This window comes from Toxotes jaculatrix, chromosome 13, assembly GCF_017976425.1.
Source record: "Toxotes jaculatrix isolate fToxJac2 chromosome 13, fToxJac2.pri, whole genome shotgun sequence".
NCBI classification, from domain to species: Eukaryota; Metazoa; Chordata; class Actinopteri; family Toxotidae; genus Toxotes; species Toxotes jaculatrix.
Genome location: NC_054406.1, coordinates 21,860,567 through 21,880,129, shown reverse-complemented (window position 1 = coordinate 21,880,129; position 19,563 = coordinate 21,860,567). Strand labels below are relative to the sequence as shown.

The 19,563-nt window shown below is 42.6% G+C and overlaps 1 protein-coding gene across 2 annotated transcripts; it reads right to left on the bottom strand.

Moving 5' to 3' along the window:
- Nucleotides 1-8,044: 8,044 nt before the first annotated feature.
- On the bottom strand, nt 8,045-19,390 carry bag6l (BCL2 associated athanogene 6, like). 2 transcript variants are annotated; one of them, XM_041053772.1, is made up of 25 exons: nt 19,118-19,390; nt 18,842-18,926; nt 18,587-18,704; nt 17,790-17,998; nt 17,629-17,700; nt 17,404-17,526; nt 17,063-17,247; nt 16,727-16,856; nt 16,311-16,514; nt 15,821-16,046; nt 15,572-15,634; nt 15,117-15,424; nt 14,820-14,898; nt 14,207-14,523; nt 13,813-14,062; nt 13,544-13,713; nt 12,914-12,967; nt 12,700-12,802; nt 11,249-11,373; nt 11,004-11,138; nt 10,783-10,845; nt 9,363-9,560; nt 9,086-9,193; nt 8,652-8,798; nt 8,045-8,427 (listed from the first exon to the last, which is right to left on the bottom strand). In XM_041053772.1, the coding sequence occupies exons 2-25, from the start codon at nt 18,920-18,922 to the stop codon at nt 8,329-8,331; spliced, it is 3,567 nt and encodes a 1,188-aa protein (XP_040909706.1). In that variant the 5' UTR covers nt 18,923-18,926; nt 19,118-19,390; the 3' UTR covers nt 8,045-8,328. The 2 variants fall into 2 exon arrangements, with proteins under 2 accessions (XP_040909706.1, XP_040909707.1); XM_041053773.1 differs by lacking the exons at nt 8,045-8,427; nt 8,652-8,798; nt 9,086-9,193; nt 11,249-11,373 and having other exon boundaries at nt 9,430-9,560.
- Nucleotides 19,391-19,563: the final 173 nt, after the last annotated feature.

Here is a 19,563-nt window from a genome sequence, read left to right as displayed (position 1 = left end):
GTCACTCTCACACACATCTCTCTCTCTCTCTCAGAAAATCCTCTCTCCCAGAAAATCCTTTGAATTTCAGAAAGTTTACTCTCTCTCTTACACACACTCTATGTCTCTCTACCTGTTAATAACGTTAATAGTTACACTGCATCCTACATTGTAAAAAAAAAAAATGTTGTTTTTACAGTAATGTACCGGCAGCTGTGGTTGCCGAAATAGCACCGTTAAATTATGGTAAAACATTTCCTCCGTTTACAGTAATAAATTGTATTGATACTGTTGATTTTACAGTTAATACATGTGGTTATTTCAATATTTTATTATAAAAAAAAAAATGTTCTTAGATGGAAAAAAAACATAGTTTTACCTGAAAATTCACATGGAAACATGTTATTGTGGGCAGCACGGTGGTGCAGTGGTTAGCACTGTCGCCTCACAGCAAGAGGGTTCGAGGTTCGGAACCCGGTCTGGACCCTTCTGTGTGGAATAAAAAATTATAGAAAAATATTGAAATAAGCACATTTTTAAACTGTAAACTCTATGCTTGATTCAGTATTTTACCAGTTTGAACATTTAGAACACATTGTTTTACCAATAAAAATAACATGTTTCCATGTAAATTTTTAGGTAAAACTATGTTTTTTTTTTAATCTAAGAACATTTTTTTTACAATAAAATATTGAAATAACCACATGTATTAACTGTAAAATCAACAGTATCAATACAATTTATTACTGTAAATGGAGGAAATGTTTTACCATAATTTAACGGTGCTATTTCGGCAACCACAGCTGCCGGTACATTACTGTAAAAACATTTTTTTTTTAAATGTAGGATGCAGTGTAACTATTAACGTTATTTACAGGTCTGTTTTTTTTTATCACTTCTCCAACGTCAAATCCTTGCTGAAATTCAAAGGATTTTCTGGGAGTGAGTGAGAGAGAGAGAGAGAGAGAGAGAGAGAGAGAGAGAGAGAGAGAGAGAGAGAGAGAGAGAGAAATGTGTGTGTGAGAGTGACAAGCTCTGTGTGTGTGTGTGTGAGCGAGTTGTGGTCTCTCTCTCTCTCGCTCTCTCTTTTTCACACACACTCTCTCTCCCAGAAAATCCTTTGAATTTCAGAAAGTTTACTCTCTCTCTTACACACACTCTATGTCTCTCTACCATTCACAGAAACATACTCTCTACCACTCTCTCTCTCTTTCTCTCTCTCCCTACCTCAGTCTCTTTCTATGTCTCTCTACCCTTCTCTTGTCCAACCCACATTCACTGACATCACAGCTTAATGATCCAATCAGAGGCAGGCCATTTTGTCATGTGCTTATTTCAATATTTTTCTGTGATAAACTTTTTTTTGACATTTTATAAATGTATTGTTTTACCTGGAAAAAAACCCCGCCCAACAAAACAGCCACAAAAAAATCCACCTTAAAATTTTGAAACACAGAAACTCTTTATTTGATATTTCTGAAGTTGTAAACATGAAAATATCAAAGTTGAACATATCACATAATATCTCTGAATGAGAAAAACATGTTCACAAGTTTACATTGAAAGTGTTTCAGTTTTAAAACCAGTGTACTAAGCTGAACACACTTTTTACTTCTAAACTGTTAAAGTGAATTATCATACAGGGGCTGATTGGCCAGGGCTTTGACAGTGACAAAATGGCCTGCCTCTGATTGGATCATTAAGCTGTGATGTCAGTGAATGTGGGTTGGACAAGAGAAGGGTAGAGAGACATAGAAAGAGACAGAGGTAGTGAGAGAGAGAGAAAGAGAGAGAGAGTGGTAGAGAGTATGTTTCTGTGAATGGTAGAGAGACATAGAGTGTGTGTAAGAGAGAGAGAAAACTTTCTGAAATTCAAAGGATTTTCTGGGAGAGAGAGTGTGTGTGAAAAAGAGAGAGCGAGAGAGAGAGAGAGACCACAACTCCCTCACACACACACAGAGCTTGTCACTCTCACACACATCTCTCTCTCTCTCTCTCTCTCTCTCTCTCTCTCTCTCTCTCTCTCTCTCTCTCTCTCTCCAGAAAATCCTTTGAATTTCAGAAAGTTTACTCTCTCTCTTACACACACTCTATGTCTCTCTACCTGTTAATAACGTTAATAGTTACACTGCATCCTACATTGTAAAAAAAAAAAAATGTTGTTTTTACAGTAATGTACCGGCAGCTGTGGTTGCCGAAATAGCACCGTTAAATTATGGTAAAACATTTCCTCCGTTTACAGTAATAAATTGTATTGATACTGTTGATTTTACAGTTAATGCATGTGGTTATTTCAATATTTTATTGTAAAAAAAAAATGTTCTTAGATGGAAAAAAGACATAGTTTTACCTGAAAATTCACATGGAAACATGTTATTGTGGGCAGCACGGTGGTGCAGTGGTTAGCACTGTCGCCTCACAGCAAGAGGGTTCCAGGTTCGGAACCCGGTCTGGACCCTTCTGTGTGGAATAAAAAATGATAGAAAAATATTGAAATAAGCACATTTTTAAACTGTAAACTCTATGCTTGATTCAGTATTTTACCAGTTTGAACATTTAGAACACATTGTTTTACCAATAAAAATAACATGTTTCCATCTAAATTTTTAGGTAAAACTATGTTTTTTTTTTAATCTAAGAACATTTTTTTTACAATAAAATATTGAAATAACCACATGTATTAACTGTAAAATCAACAGTATCAATACAATTTATTACTGTAAATGGAGGAAATGTTTTACCATAATTTAACGGTGCTATTTCGGCAACCACAGCTGCCGGTACATTACTGTAAAAACAACATTTTTTTTTTTACAGTGTAGGATGCAGTGTAACTATTAACGTTATTTACAGGTCTGTTTTTTTTTTATCACTTCTCCAACGACAAATCCTTGCTGAAATTCAAAGGATTTTCTGGGAGTGAGTGAGTGAGAGAGAGAGAGAGAGAGAGAGAGAGAGAGAGAGAGAGAGAGAGAGAGAGAGAGAGAGAAATGTGTGTGTGAGAGTGACAAGCTCTGTGTGTGTGTGTGTGAGCGAGTTGTGGTCTCTCTCTCTCTCTCGCTCTCTCTTTTTCACACACACTCTCTCTCCCAGAAAATCCTTTGAATTTCAGAAAGTTTACTCTCTCTCTTACACACACTCTATGTCTCTTTACCATTCACAGAAACATACTCTCTATCACTCTCTCTCTCTTTCTCTCTCTCCCTACCTCAGTCTCTTTCTATGTCTCTCTACCCTTCTCTTGTCCAACCCACATTCACTGACATCACAGCTTAATGATCCAATCAGAGGCAGGCCATTTTGTCACTGTCAAAGCCCTGGCCAATCAGCCCCTGTATGATAATTCACTTTAACAGTTTAGAAGTAAAAAGTGTGTTCAGCTTAGTACACTGGTTTTAAAACTGAAACACTTTCAATGTAAACTTGTGAACATGTTTTTCTCATTCAGAGATATTATGTGATATGTTCAACTTTGATATTTTCATGTTTACAACTTCAGAAATATCAAATAAAGAGTTTCTGTGTTTCAAAATTTTAAGGTGGATTTTTTTGTGGCTGTTTTGTTGGGCGGGGTTTTTTTTTCAGGTAAAACAATACATTTATAAAATGTAAAAAAAAAGTTTATCACAGAAAAATATTGAAATAAGCACATGACAAAATGGCCTGCCTCTGATTGGATCATTAAGCTGTGATGTCAGTGAATGTGGGTTGGACAAGAGAAGGGTAGAGAGACATAGAAAGAGACTGAGGTAGGGAGAGAGAGAAAGAGAGAGAGAGTGGTAGAGAGTATGTTTCTGTGAATGGTAGAGAGACATAGAGTGTGTGTAAGAGAGAGAGAAAACTTTCTGAAATTCAAAGGATTTTCTGGGAGAGAGAGTGTGAGTGAAAAAGAGAGAGAGAGAGAGAGAGAGAGAGAGAGAGACCACAACTCGCTCACACACACACACAGAGCTTGTCACTCTCACACACACATTTCTCTCTCTCTCTCTCTCTCTCTCTCTCTCTCTCTCTCCCAGAAAATCCTTTGAATTTCAGCAAGGATTTGTCGTTGGAGAAGTGATAAAAAAAAACAGACCTGTAAATAACGTTAATAGTTACACTGCATCCTACATTTAAAAAAAAATGTTTTTACAGTAATGTACCGGCAGCTGTGGTTGCCGAAATAGCACCGTTAAATTATGGTAAAACATTTCCTCCATTTACAGTAATAAATTGTATTGATACTGTTGGTTTTACAGTTAATACATGTGGTTATTTCAATATTTTATTATAAAAAAAAATGTTCTTAGATTAAAAAAAACATAGTTTTACCTAAAAATTTAGATGGAAACATGTTATTTTTATTGGTAAAACAATGTGTTCTAAATGTTCAAACTGGTAAAATACTGAATCAAGCATAGAGTTTACAGTTTAAAAATGTGCTTATTTCAATATTTTTCTATCATTTTTTATTCCACACAGAAGGGTCCAGACCGGGATCCGAACCTGGAACCCTCTTGCTGTGAGGCGACAGTGCTAACCACTGCACCACCGTGCTGCCCACAATAACATGTTTCCATGTGAATTTTCAGGTAAAACTATGTTTTTTTTTCCATCTAAGAACACTTTTTTTACAATAAAATACTGAAATAACCACATGTATTAACTGTAAAATCAACAGTATCAATATAATTTATTACTGTAAACGGAGGAAATGTTTTACCATAATTTAACGGTGCTATTTCGGCAACCACAGCTGCCGGTACATTACTGTAAAAACAACATTTTTTTTTTTACAATGTAGGATGCAGTGTAACTATTAAATTATTAACAGGTCTGTTTTTTTTCACGCACACACACACAGTGACAAAATGGCCTGCCTCTGATTGGATAATTAAGCTGTGATGTCAGTGAATGTGGGTTGGACAAGAGAAGGGTAGAGAGACATAGAAAGAGACAGAGGTAGGGAGAGAGAGAGAGAGAGAGAGAGAGTGGTAGAGAGTATGTTTCTGTGAATGGTAGAGAGACATAGAGTGTGTGTAAGAGAGAGTAAACTTTCTGAAATTCAAAGGATTTTCTGGGAGAGAGAGTGTGTGTGAAAAAGAGAGAGAGAGAGAGAGAGAGAGACCACAACTCGCTCACACACACACACACACGCACAGAGCTTGTCACTCTCACACACATCTCTCTCTCTCTCTCTCTCTCTCTCTCTCTCTCTCTCTCTCTCTCTCTCTTGAAATAGCACCGTTAAATTATGGTAAAACATTTCCTCCATTTACAGTAATAAATTGTCAAATTCAAAGTCAACTTTATTGTCAAAACCATATGTACAGGTCATACACAGGTTTTGAAATTGCAGTGCTCCCTAGGCCCACAGTGTTACGGTAAAAGATAAATAATTAAAGACAGTATAAACATAAATAAACATAACGAGGACGCAGACGAACAAAAACACGATGTTCGACACGACAAAAAACATGAAAACACTGTCTCGTTGGGACGGAGAGCAGCCGCTGCGTGTGTCCGCGCCGCCATCTGTTGATTTTACAGTTAATACATGTGGTTATTTCAATATTTTATTGTAAAAAAATGTTCTTAGATTAAAAAAAAACATAGTTTTACCTAAAAATTCACATGGAAACATGTTATTTTTATTGGTAAAACAATGTGTTTTAAATGTTCAAACTCTTTTTTTTAATGGTAAAATACTGAATCAAGCATAGAGTTTACAGTTTAAAAATGTGCTTATTTCAATATTTTTCTGTGATAACACTTTTGTTTTTTACATTTTATAAATGCATTGTTTTATCTGAAAAAAAAAAAAACCCGCCCAACAAAACAGCCACAAAAAAATCCACCTTAAAATTCTGAAACACAGAAATTCTTTATTTGATATTTATGAAGTTGTAAACATGAAAATATCAAAGTTGAACATATCACATAATATCTCTGAATGAGAAAAACATGTTCACAAGTTTACATTGAAAGTGTTTCAGTTTTAAAACCAGTGTACTAAGCTGAACACACTTTTTACTTCTAAACTGTTAAAGTGAATTATCATACAGGGGCTGATTGGCCAGGGCTTTGACAGTGACAAAATGGCCTGCCTCTGATTGGATCATTAAGCTGTGATGTCAGTGAATGTGGGTTGGACAAGAGAAGGGTAGAGAGACATAGAAAGAGACTGAGGTAGGGAGAGAGAGAAAGAGAGAGAGAGTGGTAGAGAGTATGTTTCTGTGAATGGTAGAGAGACATAGAGTGTGTGTAAGAGAGAGAGTAAACTTTCTGAAATTCAAAGGATTTTCTGGGAGAGAGAGTGTGTGTGAAAAAGAGAGAGAGAGAGAGAGAGAGAGAGAGAGAGAGAGAGAGCGAGAGAGGTCATACTAAAGTAAGACTTTTTTAATCGATTTTGACGCCTTACTATACTATTACTTTTTTTATGACATTTTGAGGTCATACTAAAGTATGACTTTTTTTTGGCATATTCTGACGCCATACTATACTATGACGTTTTTTATGACATTTTGAGGCCATACTAAAGTATGACTTTTTTTGGCCGATTTTGATGCCATACTATACTATGACGTTTTTTATGACATTTTGAGGTCATACTAAAGTATGACTTTTTTTGGCATATTTTGACGCCTTACGGCAGAATGACAATTTTTATGACATTTTGAGGTCATACTAAAGTATGGCTTTTTTTGGCCGATTTTGACACCATACTATACTATGATGTTTTTTATGTCATTTTGAGGTCATACTAAAGTATGACTTTTTTGCCATATTTTGACGCCTTACGGCAGAATGACATATTTTATGACATTTTGAGGTCATACTAAAGTATGACTTTTTTTGGCCGATTTTGACGCCTTACTATACTATGACGTTTCTAATTTCCTGACTTGTGTCATCTTGTGATGGTGCACATTCTTTGCAAGTGTTTTTTTTTTTTTTTTAAATAAAACAAGACTAACACTGATTTTGAACTTGATTTATTTTCAGTGGTGATGTTAACAAGCACAGAGTTAACCATTCACAGTCTGACACAGCTCCTGTGACCGACTCTACGCACCATCACTACAGGTTGTTATACTGCAGCTGAACACGTGATTAAACTACTACATCACCACAGCCTCTTTACACAGACACCAGTGTCAATGACAGTGATAAAGATAATGCCCTAAAGGACAAACATGAACCAATCATCAGCGTTTACTGGGATTTCTAAAAAATAAAAATCTGACTTTATGCCAAACAACACTAATGACCTGACACTCACACAGCTCTATGACATCACTCCCCATTTACTATGTACAATGAGCTCTCAGCTACAGTTCCAGCTTTACAGACATAAGACAGAGTGGAACTGCTCCGTAGGGTGGAGGATCAGGACCACAGTGTGGGAAACAAGTCTGAGATTCTAAAGCCAATTTATTATTAGGAGGAAAAACAGTCACCATGAACTGAGAAATGATGAAAGAGTACAGTCATTACATTGGCTCCATTATACTGCATGAGCATATTTTAGCATTTACATATGAATAGCTGCTATTCTTCCTTTCACCGTTCACCGTGACAGACGGTTTATATTTTACTTGTAGTTTTATGACTTAATTCTTGAAATATTGACTTTTTTTCCAAGTAAAAATTTGAGGTTCATCTCATAATACAACTTTTTTTTCCTTTGTAATCATATTATCACTTTTTCCCGCTACGATTTTTCTCATATTTTTCTTTATTTTCTTATATTGTTATAACTGTTTTCTTACATTACAACTTTACTCGTAGTGCAGCTATTTCTATGAACATTTATTCTGAATGTTTCAGCTTTTCTTCACCGAAACATTACGACTCAGCTGTCAAACTGTCCTCCTAACTGTCCTATTTCCAGCTCTGATGCTCAGGCTGTTTCAGACCTACAGAAGAAGGTGAGTCCTCCGGGTCGTTTCATTCTTTTCCCTATGGCCTCAGTCTTCTTCTGTCCCGAGCTGCTGCCTTGTGTTACATTCAGTCACTTCACCAGCTGATTCCGGAGGCGTCAGAGAGCAGAGGGGAATGTTTTACCATGAGATGACTCAAAGAGCTCACACTTCCTCGAACCATGTGCCATGAAGGCTCCGTAGTCTGCAAGTTTTTTTTTTTTTTTTTCTCTCCATTCTAACCAAACTACAGCAAAGAGACGTCACGTTCTGAAAGCAGGAGAGGAGGAATCGTTTCGGCGAAATCGGCAGCTGTCGTCCTTTCAGGCCGGATTTCCAACGGGATGTCACCATTACTACATGTACCAGAGTTCCTTGCTGCAGGTAGCATGCACAGATCCTGTTCTGGACCTGCCCTTGCTCCTCTGCAGCACACGGCTGTAGAGGATTAGGAGTCTTCCAATGAGAAGGCTCGATGCGTGTTGGGGAATCTCTGGGCGTTGTAGTCTGGATCGTCTCTCACTCGCTCTTTGATGTCACTCTTTACCTGACAGGAAACAGAGAGAGAGAGAGAGAGAGAGAGAGAGAGAGAGAGAGAGATAAGACTCTCTTCATCGGCTCCCTGTGAAATTTAATATCCTGCTCCTCACCTACAAAGCCCTCAGTGTTTAGTGTTAGTGTTCTCCAGGTCATGGTTACTGTGTACTGTGGAATCATTTTAGGATCCAGTATGTTTTAGGTGACAGGGTGCGTTTAGTGAGAGGCTGCTACCTGTTTGGTGTATGCTTCCTGCAGCTCTGGCCTCTCCAGCTCCCCCTGCAGGCTGTTCGGGGCCGTGATGGGCAGGACTCCAGCAGCACGGGCGGCTCGACTCACTGCGTCTGACAGGGACAGGTGTGGTCCTTCACCCTGGGTTGTCTAAGGACGGAAACATTGCGGTCACACTCCTCCACCAGATAACAGCCAGACTTAAAGGCACATTTTGACATTTCGGGTCATGTCCTGTGACTTCTCTAATGTCTTTTCACACAGTCTCGTCCGTCCTGCTCAGAGAGAAGCTCCAGGAGATGCAGGTAGAAGTCCCCACAGCTTCCTGGATTACTGACTGCCTACCTTAGAGGCCTCCCACCTGTCCTCTTCACTTTGTACACCTCAGACGTATGTATCATTCATGAATCCTCTATTATACATATATATTCGCTCACCTTCCTCCTCTTGGCGGGCATCCCGTGCAGGTAGGCGTCAGACAGCGGCGGCTGGGCCTTGATCTTCCTCTGAGACAGCATGTCGTGCCTGATGATGGGAACCCATTCCTGACCAAGACATTACGATACGGTCAAGAGCCAATGAACTGATGGCAGCTTTCATATATATACGCGACAGTGAGGCGTGGTTGGCGAGGTGCGGTTATCTGTGCCGCGCTTTTCAGCTTGGTGGGAATTCAAAGTGCTTTATGTGACTCATAAAAACCTCATTCCTTACAGGCGGAACAGCTGCTGCCCACGGCTCCACCTCGGGGGCCGCCTCTTCTCGTCCGACAGGGGCCCCGGCGGGACGCTGAGCGTCCCCTGACGAGGCGGCGCTGTCTCCAGGAGGCGCGCCCCTCTCTCCGCCGTCAGCTGATGTAGCCATGGCCTCCTCTGCTGTGGTGGCTGCAGCTGGAGACAAACTCTCCTCCATCTGACAGAAGGGTTGAGTGATGGAATGAGCTTTTTCAGTTTGATAACAATGATTAACCTTTAACCTGCACAGCATAAAAATGCAGACTCAGACTGGACTGTGCTGTACTCAACACGACTCAGCAACTCAAGTTGACTCAACAGCTCAAGCTTTAAATGATAGGCCCGGTGATATACGGTGTTTTTATTCTCATCATCAAATCCCACATGCAGGCCCAAACCATATATAGGATATATCCTATAATGTACACAATACTAAGGATGTTTCCTCCTGTTTGAGTAAGTGGTGTTAAACATGACAGTGAGCAGTTGTTTTAGAAAGGTGGTGGGACACAGCAGACGCTGGTTCTGGTATGAAGTAGGGTCACTGCGAAACAGAGGAAATAAACTGTTGTAGCACTGTTGTCTTTATTTATTTATTTTATTTTCAATGGAAAGTAGCTAAAAGTTGGAAAGCTTTTCAGATCTTCATCTGTTTGCTTCTCTCCTCCTCTCTGTGCTCACATATACAGTTCTTTCATTCAGGTTAATTCACCGTAAAGCTGTTCTCATTCACATTTCTCTGTTTCTGTGTCAGACAATGGAACAAATATGAAACAGAGACTGAAACGTGGCCCCATTAAGATCCGTGTTAACCAGCAGACACCAATCCAAGACATTTCCAAGCTGCTGCTGCTGCTAAAATCCTGAGCTAAAGAAAACGGCTGTGCTGTGATTTCAGCTGGATTTCCGTGTAAAATGATGGAGACTCTCTGTGAGGGAAAGGTGCTTAGGTTTATCCGAAAAGCAGCAACATTCGTGGCTAGGTGCAAGTTGTTTAAGGGCTCTGGAGTTGTAGTTGTGTAAATCTAGCGACAAAGTTGGCAACACTGCCTGGAAAAACACCACCCTGATGACGTAACACAAGCTGTTCACGTCAATTCCTTTTGAAAGAGCAACAGCCAATGGGGAAGCTCCAACACCTGACTTGTCTAACCAGTGGTGTAACTCAGTCTCTCAGTCACAGACATTTGCGTTTGAATGGAAATGAAACTATTTATTTTGTTTTTTTTTTTTTTCAAGATTTACATGTTTGGCATTGTTTGGTTTAGGTCTGCACATGGAATCTATTGATGATAATCAAAAAAAAAAAAAAAAAAAAAAAAAAAAAAGACACCTGACTGGCAGAAAGGATTCAGATGGATCTCTTTAAAGGCAAAGCAGAAAAAAAAAACCATGCTCACCTGGACACTGGGACTCTCTGACAGCTGCTGCGCTTCAGCCTCTGTCCTCTGGTTCAAATCCCCCTGAAATGACACCGTAGTTTTGCAAAGTTTTTAACTTTTAACTCTTGACTGAATCTGGGTTTAATTGGGATGAATCCAGCTGGATCCAGTTTAGACCCTCAGAGGTTTAACAGGCAGCTGGATCTGGGTCTGCTTACTGATGTAACCGTGTTTATCACCTGCGTGTAGATGACGTAGTGCTGGATTTGGTCCTCGGTCACTGGGTTGTGCTCCAGAATGACATGCAGCCTCAGAGACATCATACTGGTCAGCCAGTTGACGAGACTGGGGTTGACTTCTGCAGACATCCTCCTCTGCACAAACACACCAGAGGCACGCGGTAACATAACAGCACAGCGGCGGCTCGACGCGTATCGTGTGAGTAAAGCATGATGCTGCGGGTTATAAATCATGTCGTACTAACAATGCGGTGGTTGATGACAGCGGTTAGAGCTCTCTGTTCTCCTCCCAGGCAGTACAGGTTTAGAGCCAGACACTCAAACAAGCCCTGAGTGCACAGCAGCAGCAGACGAGGGCCAAACGTGTGATCTGCACCAAGACCAAGAGAAACCACTCACACCTCCTCATCGACACATCAGATACACGTATGACCGCACAATCCTTGTCTTGACATTAAAGTGAGTTCACTGCACACAGTCATCGAGCAAAAATTCTCTGTGACACACTCTTATCACCTTTCCTTAACTGAAGGAATCACTCCTACCTGTGCTGACATTTAGGAAACACGTTACAAGTCAGCCTGACAAAAACAGAATCCTTTTCCTGAGAGTATTTTAATTTTAATTTGTTTTTTTTAAGCATTACTAATGTTTTTTTACAAGGTCTATTATTAAAAAGGTGGATGAGTAAATGTAATAAATATGACAGCATGGTGAGACTTAGGCTGTTGATTCATTTTGGCATCATAAATGACATATACACTCAGTGAACAACACACTAATACAGAGTATGAGTGTGTAACACCACAGTAGGTGGTTAAAGACTGAAGAACCCAAACCCACTCTCATTCAGTTCTACTAACAAGTACTGTGTGTGTGTGTGTGTATCAAAGCCTGATTTACACTCACTGAGCACTTTATTAGGAACACCACGCTAACGCTGGGTAGTTTCTCCCTTTTGCTGATTCTACAACATGTTTGAAACCTTCCTTCTCCATCACATCATTCAAGCGGCCAGTCTCCTGTTCTACCACATCCCAAAGGGGTTCTACTGGATTCAGGTCTGGAGACTGGGGGAGGACTGCACTGCTGCCACCTGATTGGCTGAAATTGGGACAACTGCATGAATAGACTGGTGTAAAAATGTTCCTAATAAAGTGCCTTGTACATCACTTTTCGAGGCTTATCACCCACTTTTAACTTTTCAGCATGATTCCCGGGAGGGATGATCTAAGATGCTTTCTAAGTACAGGCCCACTTTCCAGGAAGGTTTCCAGGAATCATGCTGAAACCAGGGAGTTAAAAAAAAACAAAAAAAACAATCCAATCTCAGAGCATCACTTATTTATGTGCAGGTTTTATACGTACTGATAAATTATATATAACCGATGTTATGTATGCAATAATATGATGCCAAAATTCATAACAGCTTTAATCTTACAGGGATATTTGTTATTGCTGTTTGAGCGTCACAGAGGGGCTCAGTTTAGATGGAGAACATGTGATTCTCCCCTGTCCCTTAAGACTGATTTCCTCCTTTGAAATGCTTGATAAACATGGACCTAGAGCTATGTCGCCATGACAACTCATCAGCGACCGAAGGTGTGAATTAAAAATATTATTACTGTTGCCTTATGAGTCTGAAACTCTGAAGCCGGAGCGTGCCTGGTGATCCATCGGCCTCTGACTGACTTACCGCTGCAGCGCAGGATATGCGAGGCCATTTGCGTGAACTGCTGTCTGAGGAAAGACAGGTTGGTCTGAACGATGTCCACTCCTTCTCGCACCGTCACTGTGGCCTAGACACAGCACACACAAGCTCACTTATGTCCGTTTGCTACATACCCAGCGATGCAGCACAGTACGTTAGTCAGGCATGAATTTGTGTGTGAAAAAAGGTTTGTCCTTACAAAGCTCTCAGCTATGTACTCCTCCAGTCCGTTGATGAGGTCCTCAGCTGCTGTCTGCAGAGAGGGCAAACGCGTTATAAATGTCTTAACTGTGGAAAAGCAAACAAATCAAAAGAAAATACAAAATACTGGACATAAAAACTCAACTAAGACTAAACTGTTTGGCAAACAGCTGATCAAACATGTGCTTTCTTGTGTCCCAACCAATGTAATCTAGTACCTAGAAGAATCAGTATTTCCCCAGTGTTTCCTTATTGAGCTGCAGTGGAGGGAGGGAGGGAGGGAGGGAGGGAGAATTTGAAATCCTGGATTGGGTCAGTCTGTCCCAGTCTGTTCCTAAGCCCCCATCTGATTGGATGGGAAGCGCCTGTGAACAGCCATCTTCAGGTCTTCCTATAAATTTTCAGTGGGGTTTAAGTCTGGGCCTTGGTTGGGCCACTCAAGGACAGTTGGGGACTTGTCCAGAGGTCCCAGTTTCAAGTCGCATGCACTCTAGGACCAGGTTTTCTTCAAGGACCTCTCTGTATTTGGCTGCATTCATCCCTCCTTCAGTTCTGACCAGTCTCCCAGTCCCAGTCAACCCATCACAATTAGCTCAGTGAGTGAACGAACTCTCTCTGTGGTACTTACAGCGATGTTAGCATCACTGGGCTCTCTGCCCTGGAGGTAGTGTTCAGTGAAGAAGTCAGTGAGCTGGGGCTGGATGTGGCTCAGAGGCTGGGCGTTCCCATGAAGCAACAGCACCATGTCCACCATGGAGAAGCTCTGGCACACCAGGGACAGCAGATCAGCAAAGAACCCTGCCGGGATGAGAGGTTACTGATCAGTATATCAATAACAATGATGGTACACGGTATGAAAGCTGCAGTTTACATTTATTCTCCTGTTTCATGACTCACCCACAGAATCTCCAGAGCCTGGAGTGAACAGATTACTGGTCTGGGACAGTCTCTGGATGAACTGGGCGATGCTCTCTCCGTTGCCCTGTTGTGCCCCCAGAGAGCTCATCATGGTGGACAGCACTCCCTGCACGATGCCCGTGAACAGCTCTGGGCTCAAAGAGTCTCCACCTGTACCACTGCCGGCCTGGGGAGGGGGAGTACTGGTGGACGAGGGAGGGACTGGGGCGCCGGGGCCGCTGGTAGGTGGCTGGGGTGGGAAACAACAGCCACTTTTAATCAACATGTCATTTTCCAGTATTCTGAAACACTGTACCAGTACAGTAAGTACTGATACAGACATGTCGGTCCATGCCACCACATTCTCATTTTCTCTATCGCTCTGTGCACTCACCGGGGTGAAGTCAGACATGCCCTGGAAGAAGCCGGGCACAGCCGGCAGTGTCACAGTGATGGAGGGCGCCGATCCAGAGCCGGGTCCCTCCGGTCCAGCTGCTCCTCCCAGCAGAGAGCTGAGGAGCTGGGCCAGGTTTCCCTCAGGATTGCCTTCCGCTGGCTGGCCCACGGAGGTTGTACTGGTGGTGCGGGTGGACGTCTGTCCCGAGGTGTTGGCAGAGGGAGGGGGAGGAGGCATGGTGGAGGAATCAGACAAAAACGAGGTAGAGAAGGAGGACTGAGAGCTGGTCGAGGAGGAGGTGGAAACAGGATCGCCTGGAGGAGTTAGAAAAACAGCACAAAATAATAACAACTAAAAAAGTTCAAAAGAAACCTGATGATGATATATATATCTCACAACAGCATTTTTATAGCATAAAAAAATAACATAAACAAACAAAACATAATTTTTTTTAATAAACTGTGACTAAGATACATACCAAGAGGAACACTGATGAACACAAATCTGTCAGGGTTCACTCATTTGTTTTTTGTGGAGCTTTTGCCCCCATGGCCTCCTCCACATTTGGCTTGTTAGATGCTCTAACTATAAGAATCCAATGAACACCGACCTTGCTGCCCCGGCATCAGGAGCTGTCCGACCAGACCGCTGATCACCTGGGTGAGGGAGGAGGGAGCCAGAGGTGTGCCCTGTTCACAGAGGGGTAAAGGAGGCTCCATTCATTCATCTGCATTATGCTGTAATACACTGCAGGATGTGGCTAGAACTGCAACAATTACTTTTTTTTTACTTTTTTTTGGGTCGATCGACAGAAAATCAACTGGTTTTACTATTTTTAAAGTAATATTTAGTTGAAAAAACCCCACAAATCCCCCAGACATAGAAATCCCTAACCACTCTGTGTTACCTGTCCTGGTTGTTGGCCAGCTGTGGGTACTGTCGCTCTCAGGTTGATGGTGGTTCCCCTGGTTCCCACAGGCTGAGGGATGCGAGGGGAGAAGGACGGCCTGGTGATGACCACCCTGGCCTGAGCGGGGTGGGGGTGCTGTGGGGAAGCGGTCGTTTCAGCGCTAGATGTTGAAGGGCCAGACCCCATCTGCGCTGGGTGACCTGCTGAGGCTGCAGCAGCCATGGCAGCGGCTTGGTGAGAAATCTGGTGCACGATGGCCTGCATGAACTCAGGGGGAAGTCCTGGGAAGTGGACAGGTGTCACACCTTGATACAAAGAGAGGTTTGTCCTGAGAAACGGGTCTTTGAGTACGCCCACGTAAAAATTCATCCAAAAAAAAATCTATCACCGCAAAGGAAGAGACAGCTGTTACCAATGGCAACAAACTACCCCAATCACAGAGCAGCACTCACCAGGTTGCCTGGGACCTGCAGCGTTTGGCTGTCCTGGAACCTGAGACCCAGCAGCGGACTCACCTGTTCAATGCAACGAGAGCAGAAATCTATCAGCTTCACAGTGAGAGTGCAGGCAGGGTGGTGGAGAGACAGGGAGGCTGCACTCATCAAACGGAACAAGAGATATATAAATATGATATTTAAATTATATATATAACTGCAAAATCACATGACAGTTTCTTTGACGACGTGGCAGCAGACACATACCATCTATGTTCATCTGCATCATGACTACAGGCTCCATGGTCTGGTGGGTGATCCGGATCACTCGGGGTCCCCCTTGTCCTTGAGTGGCCCCGTTTGACGTTTGAGTAGGTGGAGCCTGGTCTGTAGCCTCTTGATCTGATTGGCCAGCGACCTGGGAGGGCTGGCGTTGTCCTTCGGCTGTCTGTCTCCCATTAGATGTCATGGTTACTGTTGTCCCTAAGTTTATCTGGAGGAGAAAGACATGTTGACTGCATGGTCCATACACACACACACACACACACACAGGCCAGTTTAACCCAGTTCATTATCATTCATATCTGAATCAGTGCTGGTAACAATACCAGCACTGATCTGGCTGAGAGTGCTGCCTAAGTTGAGAATCTTCATGGACAGACAGATGTTTGTCTGATGCAACTTACTCACAATCAGCTGAGCATTAAAATAAATAAATAAATAAATAAAACAGAAGACCAGCGTGATGTGAACCTACTGGAATGGGCATGTGTGGCAGACCAGCCTGGAGCAGGACCGGGTGGGTGTAGTGGGCCATGGGGCGAACCACATACAGGTGACGAGGAGGAGAAGTCGCCAGGTTGCAGCGTAGGTCACCGAGGACGACTAAGGTGTTTCCAAGGAGACGCAGAGCATCTCCAACCAGGTTGAGAATACGCTGGTCCTCCTCTCTCTCCTGGGTCTATGAATGAAGACATATGAAACAACTACGTTAAGAAAATCCACTTTGTTAGCACCTGTCAAATGATTTACATGAAACTGTTTTCCTGCTGAACTGCACAAATATTAATAAGTTACACTTCTCCTTCACTTCCTCTCATACTGTGACTGATTTTTGTTGTTGTTGTTGTTGTTGTTGTTGTCTGCCTCACACAGTTACACTTTCTTCCTTACATTGTTGTTGTAGTCGGCTGATGTGGCTGCACCGAGGATCGAGTGGGTCCTCTCTATGAAGGGACGCAACCTCTCCTCCACCCTCCTCACTTCAGAGAGAACCTCCACAAACTCTGCTGGACTTGGGTGACTGAGGACAAACACAGGATAGGAGAAGTGAGCAACAAACAAAGGCCCCCTGCATAGTTGGAGCTATGATTAAATCTGTAGATCATTGCTTTTGAAATTCATGGAAAATAACTCAATGAATGAATGAAACAACAACAAAAGAATCGGTGAAACTGTAGATATCCAGATATAAACATACCCAGATATGAATCGCATATTGTGACTTACTTGGGCCCAGTGTTGGCTGCTCCCTCAGTCTGGGTGGAGGTGGAGGATGATGGGACGGAAGAAGAGCTGGTGTCCATTGGCTGTGACACGGCAGCCCCTCTGACAGAGGAAGAAGATGGTGGCGGGGAAGAAGAGGACTGAGGTACCTCTGGCTCTGAATGGGAGCTGCTGTCACCGGACACTCCCTACAACACATGGACATATCACAATACCTACATGTGCACTCACAGTACTGTGGTCTGTCCTGCTGGTTTCACTGAAGTGATGTAGAAACACACAAAAACACACGTCATGAGTGTAAATAACAGCCTGAATATCAAAAATCAGGATGTGTACTGAACCTCCAGTCTGTGAATCAGAGAGCAAGCGTCTCGGAGCAGGTTCTCAGCCAGCTGCAGTCTCATCCTGGGCTCACTGTGCACTGACTGGTCCAAGTTGATCTGCACGTCCACCGAGCCATTGCTCTACACAGACACAGACATCTGTCAGCCTTACAGGAGGAGTGAAAAAGAAGGGCTAAAAAAAAAGCTTGATGAAATGATGACTGCTGAATAATGAGCCTTTACCCCAGAGCTGGTGCTGACCCTGGCATTCCTTCCAGCTTCACCAGCCCCAGCCATCATCTGCTGAACTGACATCTACAAAAAAAAAACATTTCCAGCTGTCACAAAGCATTCTTCCCTTCAGAAAAGTTTGGTACAGCTTGTGTGCAGCCAGTTCACCCCACCTGTATCTGCTGGGGGTCCATGATGTTGACGGGCAGGTTAAATGTCCCCAGCATCACGTAGCTGTTGGCATTGCGGTCGTGTGGCGCACTCTGGCTGCTGATGTTTCTGCTCTCCACCCCACCGGTGGAAACACCTGCACCCCCAGAGCCAGACATGGTGGTCTGAGGCGGGGCGCGCTCCACCAGATGGATTACCTTCCCATCTACATCTGAGGGAGAAACAAAAAGGAATGGATTCCATCAGTTACTGGTTAAATATGATGATTTGCATAAATGAACAATCTTTGGCATTTGTCCGTGTTAACTGGACAGGAAGAGCAATTTTTCAGTGGGCTTTGGTAACTTGTAATATTTTCATGTCATCGCGACATACACCAATCAGCCACAACATTAAAACCACTTTTTTCATATCACTGCATTGACATTATGTGTTTGGTTCCAGTTTGGTGACGCTGCAAGTCAAAAGTATCCAAAAGGCCAAAGGGAGAGATCATCAGGTACACGCAAACACCACTCCAAATGAATGGTCATGTTGCTACGTGTCTGCAAGATGTTGGCAGCTGTTTGCCAGCACGTTGACCATAATATTTTTATAAAGTGATATTAAGTTAATGTTTGTTTGTTTTTTAAAAGCCTGTTTTACTGACCCCACGAGTTCAAGCAATGATTGCAATGCAATAAAGTGATGCAATAAGGTTCACAATCACTGTTCATCTCAAACCATGCTGCAGGACTATGTGCACCGTGGCCCTCCGGTGCATGTGCATACTGTAAGTTCGCAGGTTTCATTTACTCACTGTACTCAGTCAGTGATCTGTCATCCTGCAGCACTCTGCCCTGGTAGATGAGCCTCTGCTTGTCTACTGGAATCTCCACTGAGGATGCGATGTGCTCCTTGAACTGCTTCACTGTCAGCTGGGAGACAACACACAACACACTATCTTGCATTGAAACGGGAGGGGGGTTTGGGGGGAGGGGGGTTTGGGGGGGGGGGGGGGGGGGCGCTGTGTAGTCTAAACAGAGCAGTATTTAAATCAGAGTAAGAGCATTACCTCGCCTCTGACTTTGTAGCTCCTGCTCTGGGAGTCCAGAGTCTTCACAGTGACTTCAATCATGTCGCTGGACTCTGCCATATTTCTGCATGTGTGAAATATATTAGTTAGAACTGTAAATTGAACCTTAGCCATCCAATGTTTACTACTGAGCTTTAGGGATTGTTTTGAATATGGGGAATGGGGGAAAGGGGAACCAAACTGCAGCTACTCATAAAGCTAGTAAGCTTTAACCGCTATCCGACTAATAAACAAGGTAAAACAATAAGAGAGCACCTGCTTTCAGACAGCTCCAGAGCCTTTGTTGTTGTTATTAGCTTGTTAGCAAGCTAGCTAACGTTTGCTAATCCCGGTTATCGGGAGGCTAAGAGAGATAACTAGCTAATCTCCCCTGGGGAGATCACTGTCCACGTTCACCGGAAACCCGCCTAGAGGTGTTGCTTTTGGTTTAAAGCCTGCTATCACAACTGTGGTCGATTTCTTTTTTTTTTAAAAAGGAGACTGTTGTTCAGAACGTGAGTACGTTCAGGCTGATCCGTTTGCTAACTAGCTTAATTTTCCTAAATAAACCACGGCACTGAATTTAACGTCATAGGACCCCGGTGACGTTGAAGAGAATGGCCTGTTTCGTGCCTGAGCGCTTTTGTGTGTTGATAACTGTCAGTTTGGTAAAGTGTGCAGTTTATATCAAAAGTGTTTGTGTCTAACATGTTAATTATCTC